Below are 15232 nucleotides of genomic sequence, written 5' to 3' on the forward strand. Positions count from 1 at the left end.
ACAGCGTCAGGACCACGAGAGAGAAATGTCTCCTCGGTCACGACAGAGAGAAAATGAACAGAACGGGTTTGTTTGATTGCTTTTGCGAGGTGGTGTTGCTAAGGAGTTCAGCAGCGATGAAATTTGCAGTGCATGCGAGAAAAGCAGCTTCAAGGGGATCAATGGCTTCATCAAGACGAGACAATGCGAAGGAAAGCGAATCGTCAAACGACATGAGAATGAGAACTTCCAAAAGTGCTTACAGGTCCAATGCCCTTTCCAACGTGACTCTTGCATCTCCCATCTCTCCCTTACCACTACCGCATACTACCCTGGCCACCATCACCCTAACCACCCACCGCGCCACGCTCGTAAGCAAAGAAATGTACCGACCCCCCTCAGACCAACACCACGTTCCCCTCAACCCCTCAAAAGAGGAAATCAGAGTCACGGCTCTCCCCACCCAAATGAACAGAAGTCCAAACGGACAGGAAAAAGCCATCCGAAACGCAGCGCCAAAAAGGTCCAAAGCCCATCGGCAGGTAGTCCAACCACCATCACCCCTCATCCATCCTCCTTTGTCCCTTCCGGAGAAAGTTACGAGAGAGAGAGAAAGAGTTTGTGATGTTTGGAGTATGGAGGACTTTTGTGTTTTTGATCTGTCGCGAAGTATACTGAGCGCCGTCTTTGACCTTGAGGATCGGGCTCCACTTTTCGTCGCGAGGGGTTTTGGGCAGGGGGGATGTGCAGGGAGTTGGCGGGGGTATGGGAGAGGGGGAGAGGGGTGGGGAGGGGTTGAGGAGAGGAGGGAGGGGAAGAGAGGGAGGGGAGAGGGAAATAGGAGAGGAGAGGCGAGAAATGAGATCTGAGGAGAGGGAAAGGGACACCGAGATGTGGCAAAGAAAGCTGAGACTGAGAATCTGTTCGAATGTAAGTCGCTTGAGGGGTATCAAAGGCATTCTTCGACCATTTGGAGGGAAATTAGGTCTCGGCTGCTCAGGAAGCAAAGCCAACTTTCCGCGTCGTTGTCGCTGCGCCGCCTGCCATGTCGTCCAGCATACGGTCCATGGCATCTAAGTCCATCGCGCCAGCATCCAGCATTTGTTGATCCTTCGCCGTTGCGACTTCGGCAGGTTGTTGGAAGAGTGTGCGCCCCACACTTGATGCAGGCCGTATCGTCTGCAGAGCAATAATGCGATGTTCTGCAGACACAAGAATGTCCCGCTGTGTGTTCATCTGACCCAGCCCTGCGCTCGTGTTGGCGCTAAAGTGGGAGACGGAGGTGATGAGCTCGTTGTTGAGGTTGATGTCTGTAATGTGCGAAAGACCGGGAGCATACAGAGAGCCAAAACCACCGCTGGCGCCGGTCGTGCTGCGCTGCCAGAACGATTGCATGCTCGTGATGGAGTAAATCTCGCTGTTGTACCATATCACCACGCTTTCATCGGATTGGCCGGTACGGGAGTAGTTGGGTGCGACGGAGATGCCACCTGGGGGCGCGACGCCTACCATCTTGGGGGTGCCAGCAAAGAGTTCCTCTGACTTTGTCTTCCTCGTATTGGGTGTCATTGGAGCAAGTTTGGAGGCTCCTCGTTTCGGCTTGGCCGGCTCTGACTGCTCAAGTGTGCTCGAAGTGCCGAGAAATCCTCGCACGGTGAACTCTTCGACTCGCTTGCCTGGTGGCGCTGTTGTCACATCCCAGATACCCCACTCGCCGTCTTCAAGAACGGTGAGTATTGCCTTGCCGGAAATCACCCAGCGTGCGTCGAGAATCTTCTTCCGCCGAGGGGAGACTGATTCGACTTCTGAAGGTTCGATCGTGCTATGAAATGCGGTGTGGTAGGTCATGATCCAGTCGCCTGTCGGTATTGGAGCATTCGAAGGCTCGGCCACGGAGTCACCAGTCGCAGGTCGGCGGCGGGCCGATCGCGAAGTATGAGGGTCGTAAATTCGAGCTGTGCCGGATGTGTCTGTTACCAGAACTTGCGCAAGGCGGGATGAAGGGTGGAATGTCACGCCGTTTGCAGGGAAGTGCATCTGCGCTCTTCGAAGAAGCATGTCATCGTGAGCAGCCAAGCCGTTCTTGCCAATCGCAACAGACCAGATGCTGAGTGCACGCGACACGCTGGCCACGAGGATTTGGTCTTCAGGAGCATGCTTTGGAGCAGCGAAAGTGTCCGATCGAGAGTCATCGGCGGGCAGGTATTTGATGGCCAGACTTGCAGGTACTGAGCCCCCAGCGGACAGCTCAATCTGTGACCTCCCTATCTTTCGTGCAATGCTGTCTTTAGTCCCCTCTGACGGCGGTGCGAGTGGTATCTGCAGTATCCGTATTGTTCCATCTGATGAGCCTATGACCACAATTGCCGTCTTCCTGAGGATGCTCGGTGTCAACGAGGAAACGTGCACAGCCGGTACCTCCACATGCAAGACATTCGTTCCGACTTCAATGTCCAGATCTTCAATGATGGTCGGATATGGGCAGTCCGCATCTTGCTCCTCCTCTTCAGCCTCGTATTCGTCTTCTGCTGCATCGGCCGCATCGTCGTCGTCGTTGTCAAGTGAGATGATCTCGTGGGAATGGCCGTTGCCGTTTGGTGTCGCTGAAGATTGTGTACGACTGTCGTGTTCTTTCCGCCGCCGTCCACCTCTCCAAAGCACCCTTACGCCTTTGTCGTATCCATATATCACGACTGTCGAGCCATTCGGTGCGGTGACCGGGTAGATGCGAGCGCAATGGATGCGATGTGGTAGTTCGTAGCTACAGTCCAAAGTTAGCAGGATTCCTAGAGAAGTTGGCAGCATGATCGAAGGGCAGATCACTGACCTGACATGGAGCTTCCGGTCTCGCTTTGACACTCTCGGCCGCATCACCGACTCCATGGCGTTGATGTTTCAGCCAGGAGCTTGGTTGGTGTTGATGCGCCGGGATGAGTTGGTTGGTGAAGTGCAGCGGGAAAATGCTCGTGAATCAAATTTGCTGAGTTCCATCAATATTTGATGGAGGAAGCCGCGTTGACTGCAGCTCCACAAGCCTGACGCGTGTTTAGGAGGATGTGTGAACGATTGAAGTATAAGGTAGGTAGACATAATGCTCAATTTACTTGCACTTTCTGCGTATTCGATGAGCGCCGGTGCATTCTTGGTACGACTTGTTAGCATGGTCTTGCTAAGTCGCTAGGAACTGCAAAGCGATCAATATCTCTCCACTCTCCGGTCCATCACGAAGCAGTCGCGTCCCACATCTATAATTCCGACTTCACTTCATCACATGTCGATAACACACGAGACATCCCGACTGACATCTCTCTCGAACGAGAGCCGGGACCATGCCAAACGCCATCGCACATATTGAACAGATCGAATGGCCGCCGTCGAGAGTCTCGGCGTCCACACGCCGACCGGACTTCAATACCTAGTCTCAGAGGGCATCCTCCCGCCAGATCCCAGGCCAGAACGATACCAATGGGAAACATTCATGGTAGCAGATGGAGAAGAACAGACGGAAGAAGAGATTCTCACCACAGAGCACGCAGTAGTCTGGTCGCAGGGAAGTTTCGTTCGAAATGTCTTCCGATTTGACGTGGAAGGCGAGATTGTCACGCAGGCCATTCTGACCACGTTCCCATCGGATCGCGCTGGAGATGGCACCAATGCTGAAGCCTCGCCCGCAAGAGCGCTGGTCGTTCTACTCAGGACAAAGGCCCACATCTACTTTCTCCAAGGCAGCCATCACATTGTCGACCTACCATTTGAGGTCGAGCGAGCATTTCAAGCTCCAAGAGGTCTCCTTCTCCAACGGAAACGCACATCCCCGAACTCACTGCCACCGTCACCACAGATGCCGTCCGTTCCTCCAAACTCATTCTTCTTCTCTCAAGCTCGCATGCGCACTTCCATGTCATTCTTGGATTGTCCGACTTTGCAAAAGAGCTTCGCAGGCTCAAAGCGCATTCTCTCAAACCCCACGAGTGGAGACTCGAAACTGGAAGCTCTTTTCCAGACCATCACTGCGGCATCAGGGAAACGCGGAGACGACGATGTTACCAACTTGTACTCTCTTAGCGGTCCACTGTCAGATCTTGGAGTGGTGACATACTCACTTCAGCATCAAAAGCCGCGGATGAATGGTCGATCTCAGAACGGGAACAGTGTCGAGTTTGAAGGGCTGGATCCGGCAGAGAAGATCATCTATGTCTCTCCAGAGGACGAATTGTCTTCCACGGACAAAGGAAAGTCTGGTCCACTGGTGCTTCTGGTTACTTTGAACACCGACATACACACAATCACGATATGGCACGCCTGGTATGTGGATGAGAAGTCTCTTCAAGACCTGCTCAAGCACCGGAAGGAACAAGAAGAGGTCAAAGCCAGGAGACGAAGTTCATTCCTCAGCGCCGGTGTTGCTGCCACGGGTACAACAACTCCTGCGGTGCGCCGTCGTGACGGGGCACGGGAGAGCTTCGCAGCTGGCGGACTTGCGAATCTGCCACTTCCTGGTGACACAGCAGTCACACAAGCCGGAGGCGTCCCTCGGAAACCCACGGAGGAAGAAGTCATGGCATCTCAAATGGACCCAGACTACGTGCCGGCACTATCCCAACAACCAGCTCGCGAAAACCGCCGGATCAGCTCTATGAACACCGATGTCCGTGGCAGCCAAATGACTGTAAACGCTAGCTTCGGCAGTACAGGAGGCCGTCGTGCGACATCTTTCGGTGGTCCTGCCGAGCGAAGATCCTTGAGTCATAGAAAGAGTCGAGGATCAACACCTGGCAGTACCTACAGTAGGAGTGTGGCAGGAGACGATGACTCCATCATGGACCTGGACAGCACGATCGAGATTGACGACGAGGAGAGCGCAGACGGCATTCTACGCCACATACGGGCCACATTCGAGGCATCTGGCGCTGACAGCGTGTTCGGTAGTACGGACGATGGCTTCAAGCGTGAGCTGATCGTGAGAAAGATACACTCGTTTCCAGTCGGATCGCTTTCGGCTTCCCGCGGAATGGCTGAGGTGCCGGTCGGCATGCACAAGGTTGTCACACTCCCTGAAATGCAATCAAACAATGGTGTGAGCAGCACGAAGATCAATGTGTACATCCACGATCGACAATCAAGAGGAGCACAAGTCTTGACATTGAGGGTCAAGCAGCGACCGCTGTGGCCTGAGACTGCAAATCCTGTCAACGTTGCAATTCCGCTCCTTGTTTCAGAGAATGGTATCGCCAACTGCGATGATATTCTTCGGCTGCAGGATAGCAATATGCGCGCAGTGCTGCTTGGCAGTAAAGGAATTCAATTCTCACTCGATGAGCAGCCTCTCTGTTCACTGCCTGCGCCTGCAACGTATCGAGTGTACAATCCGCTCTCTTTACGCTCGCAATCTGGACAATCGGACAAGGAAGTTGGCCGGAATCGCTTGCTCGCCCCACCTGCAGCTCCTCTATACCTGCAGCACGAAGGCACGCATGGTGCGTACGATGAGGTTTCCCAAGACGGCGTCCATCATCGCAGGCGACTGTCGCTTCGTCCTTCCCATCAGCACATTGACGACTTGCTCTCCGTCTGCGAGTATGTACTGCCCAAACAACAAGCTAGAGCATTGCGGAAGACCTGGTGCATGGCGTATGCGTGGCTTTCATCACATCAAGAGAATCTTACAGCAACGAAGTGCGACGCAGAGTTTGTGGCGTTCGTTGCGACTCTGTTTAATTCCATCATCGGCTTACTGGACTCCAAGGCGCGAGCTGCACTGAACATCTTCAAGCTGTCTTCGGCCAAGGCTACTGCTTCGTCACAAAGCACACTGCATCTGCGACGACATCAGCACGAGGGCGAATTGCTTGGTAGCACACCATGGTCGTGGATGTCGCAGCAACCTCAACCCCGACTTCGATCCCCGAAGAGCGATGAGAAGCGCAAAGATCAGCTTTTGATCATCGCGACAGCATTGGCAGATGAGTTGTCTGCTGCATCAGAACCCAAACAGTCCGCTACCGTCGCAGCCATGTCTGCAGGGAAGCTTATGCTGGCTCTGCACATCTTCCTAGAAGATCAGAAGTTATGCACATTGTCCTCTATCGACGAATCACAGCTTGCCGCCGTCGTTGCACAGATTGGATCGTGGCTGAGCTTAGAGGACTGGTCGTACGGCCATGGCACGTACTATCACCTCGAGGGAGCTGGAGACGAAAGATGGGCATATCTTAAGTCTAAAGCTGTCTACCCGCCTCAGCTAGGTTTCCTGGACCAGCCCATCGGTGTCTTTCAGTGGTTCGAGCACGCTTTGATGCATTCATCTTCGGAGACTTATCCGTCCTTGTTAGCTGTAGCCCAAATTGGCTCTGATCCGAGCCTGGCCAACATCGAAGAGTCGGTCTCGAGATCTCTCACGCCGCGTATGGCGGCCCTCTCAGATATGTTGGCGGCCACGAATGGGCTGATGACGTCCCCGGTACAAACGGTGGAGCTTCTACCCGCGAATGGCATTACCGTCGAGATGCTCGACACTTTACCAGAAGCGGTCGCAGCGCCCTTCAAGGAAGCCATCGCACGTTGCGAAAAGCAGCCGCCCACCACGTGGTCATCCGACTTGCTGCGCTTAGTCAATCGGGAGGATCTTATCATCGGAGAGATGAGCGACACTCCAGCACATCCAAGACCGCAGACCATATTCAGCAGAGTGCCACGAGACATGCACTCGGCCTGTCTCGCCCTCGACCAGTCTACCCAACATCCCAAAACGAGAGAAGCCGGCCGCAACGCCGTATCGCAGCTCATCTTCAGCGAAGATCGCCGACTTGTTGAAGCAAGCAGTCTGATGCACTTCAACAGCGTGCAAGTCGCGCAATGCCCGAAGCAACCAGAATGGGACGAAGCAACGCATTTTGAACATCAACGGCGAGCCATGCAGTACGTAACAACTCGTATGATCGCTCTTCCCGCAGGCGATGGCATGATCCATTTTGACAGCCAGACACCTCTTCTCACTGAGAAGTACCACCTTCCTGGCTTCAACTCGTCGTGTCTGATGCAGCCCATGGGTCATCATTTGACCACCGATCGGAGCGGCTTGACTGAGGAGAAGGTCAACTGGGCATATTTCCACGCAGGAGTGTCATCCGGCCTTCGCATATCGAGAAACGTGAGAGGAATTGACACTTCCTGGATCGCCTTCAACAAGCCAAATGAGCTGACGAACCGTCACGCTGGACTTCTGCTTGCGCTTGGGTTGGGAGGACATCTCCGAAACATGGCGAAGTGGCTGGCCTTCAAGTATCTCACACCGAAACATACGATGACATCCGTCGGTCTGCTGCTTGGGCTTTCAGCATCGTACATTGGCACCATGGATGGCTTGATCACTCGCATGCTGTCTGTGCATATCACGAAAATGCTTCCGCCAGGTGCAGCAGAGTTGAACGTCTCACCGACCACACAGACGGCGGGACTGATGGGCATTGGTCTCGTCTATTGTAACACGCAGCACCGCAGAATCAGCGAGATTATGCTGTCGGAAGTGGAGAACATGGAGGTCGAGGATCCAGATAGCGGACCCGATCAACTTCGAGACGAGTCCTATCGACTTGCGGCTGGATTCGCTCTGGGCTTGATCAATCTGGCCAAGGGCGACCGCCTTCGCGGTCTGCATGGATTGCAGATGCCGGAACGCTTGCTCGCAGTTGCGATAGGACCTCGTCCCGTCAGTGCGGTGCACGTCTTCGACCGAGCTACTGCTGGAGCAGTCATTGCCATCGCTTTGATCTACATGAAGACCAACGATCAGTCCATCGCGCAGAAGGTCAACATCCCCGATACGGAAGCGCAATTTGATCATGTTCGACCGGACATTCTGCTCCTCCGCTCCATGGCGACGCACCTGATCTTGTGGGACAGCATCGAAGCTCGAGGCCCGTCTGCAGAATCTGAAGGCTGGATTCACGACAATCTTCCCACATGCTACAAGAAGCGTGCAAAACAGTTGATTGTCGAAATGACCAAGACCCGCACGATCGATAGCGCCCACATCCCTCTATTCAACGTCTTCACCGGCCTTGCTTGGGCTCTCTCCCTCAAATACGCCGGCAGCGGCAACACTACCGCCCGCGACGAAATCCTCTCCGTCTACCAATTCTTCTTCACCCTCAACCACGGCGCCGACGCTTTCTACTTCGACGGCAAGCTCGGCCGCGCCTCTCTCCGCCGCTGCATGGATGTCCTCGCCCTCTGCGCAGCAGTCGTCATGGCCGGGACCGGCGATCTCGAGACCTTCCGCTACCTCCGTCGCATGCACGGCCGGACGGACGCCGAGACTCCCTACGGCAGCCACCTCGCCGCTCATCTTGCCATCGGCGTCCTCTTCCTCGGCGGCGGCACCTTCACCTTCGGCACTTCGGACCTCGCTATCGCTGCTCTAGTCTGCGCTTTCTACCCCCTCTTCCCGACCGACGTGCACGACAACCGCGTCCACTTGCAAGCTTTCCGCCACCTCTGGGTCCTCGCCGCGGAAGCACGCTGTATTGTCGTCGAAGACATCGAATCCCACCGCCCCATCCACATGCCCATTACTCTCACCTTACTCGACGGCTCAACACAGTCCCTCCGCGCACCATGTCTCCTGCCCGAACTCTCGACCATCCGAACAGTACACACAGACGACAACCGCTACTGGCGCGTGACCCTCGACTTCGCCGCTAACCCCTCTCATATAGCCGCTTTCCGCGCCAGTCAGAGGGTATATGTCCGCCGCTGCCCCGCCGCTGAAGCGCACCCGACAGTCTTCACGGCGACGCTGGCGGCGCTGAATGAAGCGCAGAATGTGCTGCCAAAGGAATTGTTCGTCTGGATGGAAGTTTTCAAGTTGGAGGCGCTGAGGGGTATGGAGAGGGCGGATGTGGAGAGGGTGTTGCCCGCTGCTGGGGGTGGGGTTGAGGGAATGGATGAGAGGGGGAGTGTGGTTGATGAAGCGTTGCAGTTGGAACGGGTGGCGAGGTTCGGGACGGCGAGGGAGGGGTTGTGGGGTCTGAGGGTGTTGTTTAAGTGGGCGGAGAGGGCGAGGGAAAGGGGGGATGGGAGGTTGAAGTGGATTGGGGAGGAGGTTGTGGAGGGGTTGAGGGGGTGGATTGAGGGGAGGAGTCGAGAGGGGTGAGTGTATGCGAGTTATAGAGATGAGAGGCGAGGATCAGGAAAGCATCTGATGGCATATTAGCATGGCGTGGATCGACTGTCGTTTTTCCGGAATAACATTGGTTCGTACGCACAGCATTGTTGCCATTACCACAGGCCGAGCGTTTGAAGGTGGAGAGGCACTCGCTTTCTCAGGTCTCTTGGGAGATGTCTTGGACTACGGGCATATACCGCCTGATCAAAAGAAATTGGCGGAGGATGAGAAAGACTGGTTCGGCATGAATGAGAGCCAGTCCTGAAGCAGGCTGCACGAGAGACTTCCTCCATGATCCCGCTCAAATTGCAACGCTTGTGTCGAACCCCAGTAGCTTGGTGTATATAGTCTGCGCCGGAGAACGGGGATGTAATCCTAGATGGTATGTGTCTTCGTGGGAGCAAAGCAGCGACCAACGACAACTTTCGTTCCCCGACACACATTGTACGATCTGAGCTAATGGAGTCCAAGTTATGTGGTGCGATTTGGCTATGGAGGTAGGGATAAGGAAGCATTTGATGGCATGTCCACGAAACGTCCTGGCCTGGAGAGAAGAGATCGGCAGAAGATAAGACTCATGCCCGATAGCAATGTTACAATGAGCATTGTATTTTGCTTGAAACTTCGTGGTATGTGCATTCGTGATTTTGTACAGACGCCGTCTTTGCGCCGCTTCGACCGCTATGCGCGGTATCGTACAGCGTCCGAGCTACTTTCCCTCGCTCCGCTCTCGATGCTTGTCAAAGGACTTGCGCCTCCATGACTTCATGTGGTCGCATGGTCTCTCCATCAATTCGCGGCGCTCGGTCTCAATGCCACATATCGTCCTCGCGACTGGCGAGAATTCGATCGATGATTCACTTCTTCCAGATCCTGCACTTTCATCGGGCGGGTGTCTCCAGCAAAGGCTCCGTCATCGGCGTGAGCCTTCGTATCTCTTGATCAAAACAGCTGGCTCCTTCTCATAGCTCTCCTGCCCTTCACTTCTTCCCGCCTTTAGGCTTCCCACTCTTCGCCGCCGGCTCTGGCGTCGCAGCAGCAGCAACTTTCCCCTTCTTCGCCTCCTGCTGCTTCGGCATCGCTGTAATCATATCCATCAAACTCTCCTCCTTGACCGCAGAACTGCCGCCCGCCTGTGAAAGCTCTCGTTAGCATCCTCAATCTCTCCAGCGTACCAATAGACCGCATCTCACCTTCTCATCCCCCTCCTCAGCCTCCACAGCTTCCGCATCAAACCCCCTCCCGAACCTCTTCCTGAAATTCCTCAGTCGCCCCGCTTCATCCTCCTCCACATTTTGTAATTTCGCTGAGCTCGGATTCCAGAGGAGACTATTTTTCGTGTCCTTTGCACTTCGGTAGACGGGTTGCGGGGAGGTCGTGCGGTGGGTGAAGGTGCTGCCGTCGGAGAGGGTGATGAGTTGCGTGAAGGTGTAGGGGCGTTTGGGACGGCGAATCAGGGAGGCGTGGCGAATTTGTTGGGCGGATTGGAGACAGCGGGTGCAGAGCGTTGGTCTGCCGGATTTGAGCAGCATTTTCGTATGTATGGCGTGAGGTTCAGTGGTGTGGTCCTTGGAATGATGTTGGAGAGTGAGGGTTGAAGATGCGGAGATCTCGGGAGTGCCAAGGATACCATTCGACATGAGCTCGACTTCACATCTTCGACTTCAGATGAACATCACTTTCCTGCATTCTGATGTCCCTTCGCAGTGGGACGGCCGCGAGCCGGTTCTACAGGGCTTTCTACCGATGGACTGTCCTCAGCTCGTCGCCTTCGGCGGCTCATGGACCTCGATTTACTGGACGGCGCGCGATCTCCGAAGGCGCAGAGGAAAAGAAGGAGGATGAGCAGGCCACGAAGAAGCGGAACAAAGGTGTCTGGGTCGGGAAGAGGAACCCTGCTGAGAAGAAAATATCTTTCCGCCAAAATACAACGGAAGACGGTTCCCACAGCAAGATCGATGATGCCACGGTCCTCAGTTCGAATCAAGAAGCAGATCAAAAGAGCTCGCCGCAAACTACAACGGAGGCATCGAGGCAAAGCAGTAGCAAAGCTATCTCCGGCAACGACTATCAAGAGGGTGCGACAAAAACCATGTCATCGCAAGGCTGGAATATCAGAACAGCTCCTGTCCAGTCGCCTCAAGAATTGCCATTCACAGCGCTGGGGCCGCGAGAACAGGCCGTTAGGCATCGGACTAATGCAGGCTGCATTGTCGAGTTCGCTGTCGAGGAGAAGGCGTTGGGCAAATTGCAGTCACGCTGGGGAAGCCTGCTTGAAGGCCTCGGACGTGGTCAGGAAGTCAAGGCTGAAGTACGCGATGCGAGAACCTGGAACCACGCATCACGGAGCTATCTCTATCCCGTCATAGTATCAGGACCGACCGACCAGGTCAACACAATCAAGCGACGTTTGGTCCAGGCCTCGAATTACACGAGGTTGACCGTTCTCGACAAGCCAATGTGGCCAACGCCCATCAAACCGCCGCACAGTAACCAGAACGTATACACAAGCAAAGTCCGGAAACAGCTCAATGAGGAAGTGGCGATTTCAATCTGTGTTCCAGAAGCTAAGTGGCATAATATCAAGGCAGAGGCGTTGAAGCATGAAACGGTTTCTGCTCTCCCGGGCGTCTCTTTCGAAGTCGGAACACCCGGAGAGCGCTCATACCTCCTTTGCGAGAACGCATATCTAGTGCAGGCTCGGGACGTCACGATTGTTGGGCCTTGGGACGGCGTCAAGAAGCTGTCTGGCGAGATTTGGTCGGTCCTCTTTGAACCAGTGGTTCTCAGCGAGGACATTGACTGGTTGAAGATCACGGCAGGCGAATATGGATATGCGACCAGGGAGCTCCCCCCAGGCAACAGTATGCCTGCAGCAAAGAAGAGACCTGGAACAGTGACACCGTCAGCTTCCAAGCACAAGGATAGTCGGCCTGAGAACGGGTCAACACCGCCGGGAGTCTCTGCTGTGTTTGAGCCGCTGGGTGTTGGCGAGGACAGAGTGATCCGGAAGATCACAGAGCGCGCACGAACGTCTGAAGCAGCGAAAGTTCCTCAGCCCAGGATGACGGCCTCTGAAACTGCTGATGTCCGAGGCACTGCAAATAGAACGTCAGCAAATTCTCCGTCTCCGACGCCGATCTCTCAGCCGGCTTCCGAGCCTCAAGACTTGTTCAAATTGGTTGTGGAAATCACTGCGCACGACATTTGGGCCCTGGGCCGTGCTCTGCTCCATGGTCGGCTGATCGAGACACTTTCCGAGGACTCAGGGTGCTCGAATACCATTGTTTCGCCTGTGGTGTTTGAAAAGTCGCCGTTGATAATCACTTCATGGGGCACGCAAGCGCAGGTCGCCTCCTTTCAGAGCAGGGTGGAGTCCATCGCAAAGCTGAAAGCCGCTGAACTGGATCTAGATGGCTACGGCATAGAGTGTCGGACAAGTCGCCAAACTAAGATGTCCAAGTTCGAGGGAGAGGTCGCGCAGATGCACGTCCGGGCCGCTATGCGTAGCCTTTCGCATCCAGTCGTGGTCATCACTTCAGCATTACCCGCGCCCGGCGATTTTCCCGGCACCGGCGAAATTCGATTTCGGCGGCATCGAGGCGTCACGGTCTCCTCCTTCACCACGGTGGCGTTATCACCGGAACCTATCATATCATTCAATTTGAAGGTACCCAGTAGCTCCTGGGAAGCCATTCGGAAATCCGAGAAAATGCAGATCCACCTCTTGGCCGCGTCTCCGCGTGGTGCTGCAATCGCACATGCTTTCACTCAGCCGTACGAACAACCACACGGTGCATTTGACGCAGTGCGAAAACTGGGTGTAACGGTCATGTCCAAAAGCTCGGCGACTCCTCCATGGCTGAGCGATACCCATGGAGATATAAACTACGTGTTGAAAGCCAAAACATTGGCGGAGAAGTGCGTTGAAGTGGGCGATCATGTCATTGTCGTGGCTACCGTAACGAGAGTGCAGAAATATCCAGCTTCGCTGCGTACCCTCACTAACCCAGAGGGTCAGGAACCGGATGAGTTTGATGGTCTTGCGTACGCCAGTGGTGGTTACAGGCGTCGAGGTGCAAGTATACAGCAGTCCAAGGACGAGGAGCCGCCGCAGGATACCCAGCCGGTCGAGTACAAGCCGCTGCACGTAGAAGAGCGACCCGCACCGCCTCCTCCGAGCATCAAGATGGTTCCCGGCTCATCGACATTAAATCCCTCAGATTCCGCTGTTCCAGATCCTTCGCCCGTGAGAAAGCACCGGGCCCCCGCCCGCGATAACGATCCCCTCACTTTGGGAGCTGGTCGCAACGACCATGCACCAAAACGGACTCGACAGCCTTCGACGGTGCCTTTGCCGAAATTTCAAGACGATGATGAGTCTCCACTCATATCCCGTGATCCGATCTACCAGGCTTTGCGCAATGCGAGAGAGGCAGGTCTCGGGGAAGACGCCGATGAGCCCACTGGTCAATCACCTACCGGCTTCGAAGAGGCGGAAGACCACGATCTGGGTCTCGAGCGCGCCGCTTACCGGAGTGACAAATCCGCTGAGTCTTCTGCGAGTACGGGAGATGACGCAGAGGCTGCATATGAGGCATTTGCAGCCTACGCCGATGCTCCCGATGATCAGACGCCGACTACAAGTTCAGCGTCGCCTGAGGCATATGAGGGCGAGATCAACCCGGCATTGCAGCAAGGCCACGACGATGAGCTGGACAAGCTCGAGAAGCAAAGCGAGAAGCAACATCAGGCGGTCGATGCCGAGCACGAACGCTCCGAAACACAAGATCAGAATCCTAGCAATCTTACTGCGTCGAAGCCTGTGGAGCCCACGTCCATGAACGCACCCGCCTTCACTCCTTTCGGACTCGGCAGCTTCGAGAAACGATCAATGTCGACCGCAGCATTCCCTCGCCAATTCCATAGCGTGAAGCGCTTCTTTCACACAACTCAACACATGCACTGGAAAGAAAGGAGAAGAATCGTCAAGCAGGCGAAAGAAGCCGAGGAACGCCAGATTAACAAGGTCGAGCCCACGGCCCGTCAAATTACCGTAGCAGACTTCTTCAACCTCCCCGACGACACAAACCCCACGACCCCTCCTCGCGTCCGAAGCCTCGTCAGGATGAAGAAGCAAGCCGACCGTGCGCGCCGCATCATGGAAAGCATACCCGAACGCCTTGATCCGCAACAAAAGGCAGAGTTCCTTAGCACGATCGACACTCATGAGCGGAAGATTGCTCGCAAGATGGCGTGGAACTCGGCGAAGGAGTTGAGGGTCATGCTCGACAAGGGCTCGTCGCGGGTGGACTTTCAGAAGGCAAGATGGATGGAAGAGAGTATTGAGCGTGGCCAGGCGATTCTGGTGGATGAGGCGAGGAGACTGAAGCAGCAGGCCGAGGAGAGGAGTATCAGTGCTGAGGACTTCACTAAGGAGAGGGCGAAGTTGGAGGAGCTTCAAGTCGTGCTGCAGACGGAGATGATGAGGTTGAGGGATGTGGTTGAGGAGGCGGATGGCAGCGGAGGGGACCGGTGGGATGATGATGATTGAGTGTGCCGTGCCCGCACCGAGGAGCTCGTTGACGATGTGTACACGATTTCGCCCGACCTGTCTTCAACGAGGTAGTCGATGGTGATGACCAAGACTTCACCGTCGCTGCTTGGAATGCCGTTGTCGTCGTCAAAAGCTCGAGTGCATCGCTCGTTATCCCACATCGTTCCAAGCGCACCTCCATCTCACCACTCCAGCTCTCTCTCACCAAAATCAGCACAAGCATGCCAGTGGAGTCGGTCTCATACGTTCCGGAAGGCAAAGGCGACGTCGATCTCTCGATGATAGGTATGCTCCCTACCCTGCCAACCACTCGCTTACGATGCATACAGCACAGCTTTCCGTCGTAGAAACGATCCTCCACACCCTCCTAACCTTCTCGCTGCAGCGTCGATATGGCCAAGACAGACAATGGAAGTTCTTTTCAGATCTCGAACACAAATCAAGCCTTGAGCGCTGCCTTTTTGGTGCTTTTCTCAGCTTTCAATGTGAGAGCCATGGGACGCCTGGACCAAGCACAGCTAGTACCAAGA

General features: G+C 55.0%; 4 protein-coding genes across 4 annotated transcripts; 2 read left to right on the forward strand and 2 right to left on the reverse strand.

Moving 5' to 3' along the window:
- Positions 1-975: 975 nt before the first annotated feature.
- Positions 976-2890, reverse strand: MYCGRDRAFT_111361 (uncharacterized protein; the record flags this gene model as incomplete). Its single annotated transcript, XM_003848462.1, has 2 exons — positions 976-2740; positions 2807-2890. 2 exons carry the CDS (start codon positions 2860-2862, stop codon positions 976-978), a joined length of 1821 nt encoding a protein of 606 aa, XP_003848510.1.
- A 453-nt stretch (positions 2891-3343) lies between these two features.
- MYCGRDRAFT_96834 (uncharacterized protein) lies at positions 3344-9133 on the forward strand (the record flags this gene model as incomplete). The annotated part of the gene is made up of 1 exon (XM_003848421.1): positions 3344-9133. The coding sequence occupies one exon, from the start codon at positions 3344-3346 to the stop codon at positions 9131-9133; it is 5790 nt and encodes a 1929-aa protein (XP_003848469.1).
- Positions 9134-9986: 853 nt separating this feature from the next.
- On the reverse strand, positions 9987-10679 carry MYCGRDRAFT_77116 (uncharacterized protein; the record flags this gene model as incomplete). The annotated part of the gene is made up of 2 exons (XM_003848461.1): positions 9987-10278; positions 10339-10679. Coding segments are annotated over 2 exons (494 nt in total), but the record flags the coding sequence as incomplete, so codon positions are not given.
- Positions 10680-11237: 558 nt separating this feature from the next.
- Positions 11238-14699, forward strand: MYCGRDRAFT_96836 (uncharacterized protein; the record flags this gene model as incomplete). Its single annotated transcript, XM_003848422.1, has 1 exon — positions 11238-14699. The coding sequence occupies one exon, from the start codon at positions 11238-11240 to the stop codon at positions 14697-14699; it is 3462 nt and encodes a 1153-aa protein (XP_003848470.1).
- Positions 14700-15232: the final 533 nt, after the last annotated feature.

The sequence above is a fragment of the Zymoseptoria tritici genome, chromosome 11 (assembly GCF_000219625.1).
Source record: "Zymoseptoria tritici IPO323 chromosome 11, whole genome shotgun sequence".
Lineage (NCBI taxonomy): Eukaryota > Fungi > Ascomycota > Dothideomycetes > Mycosphaerellales > Mycosphaerellaceae > Zymoseptoria > Zymoseptoria tritici.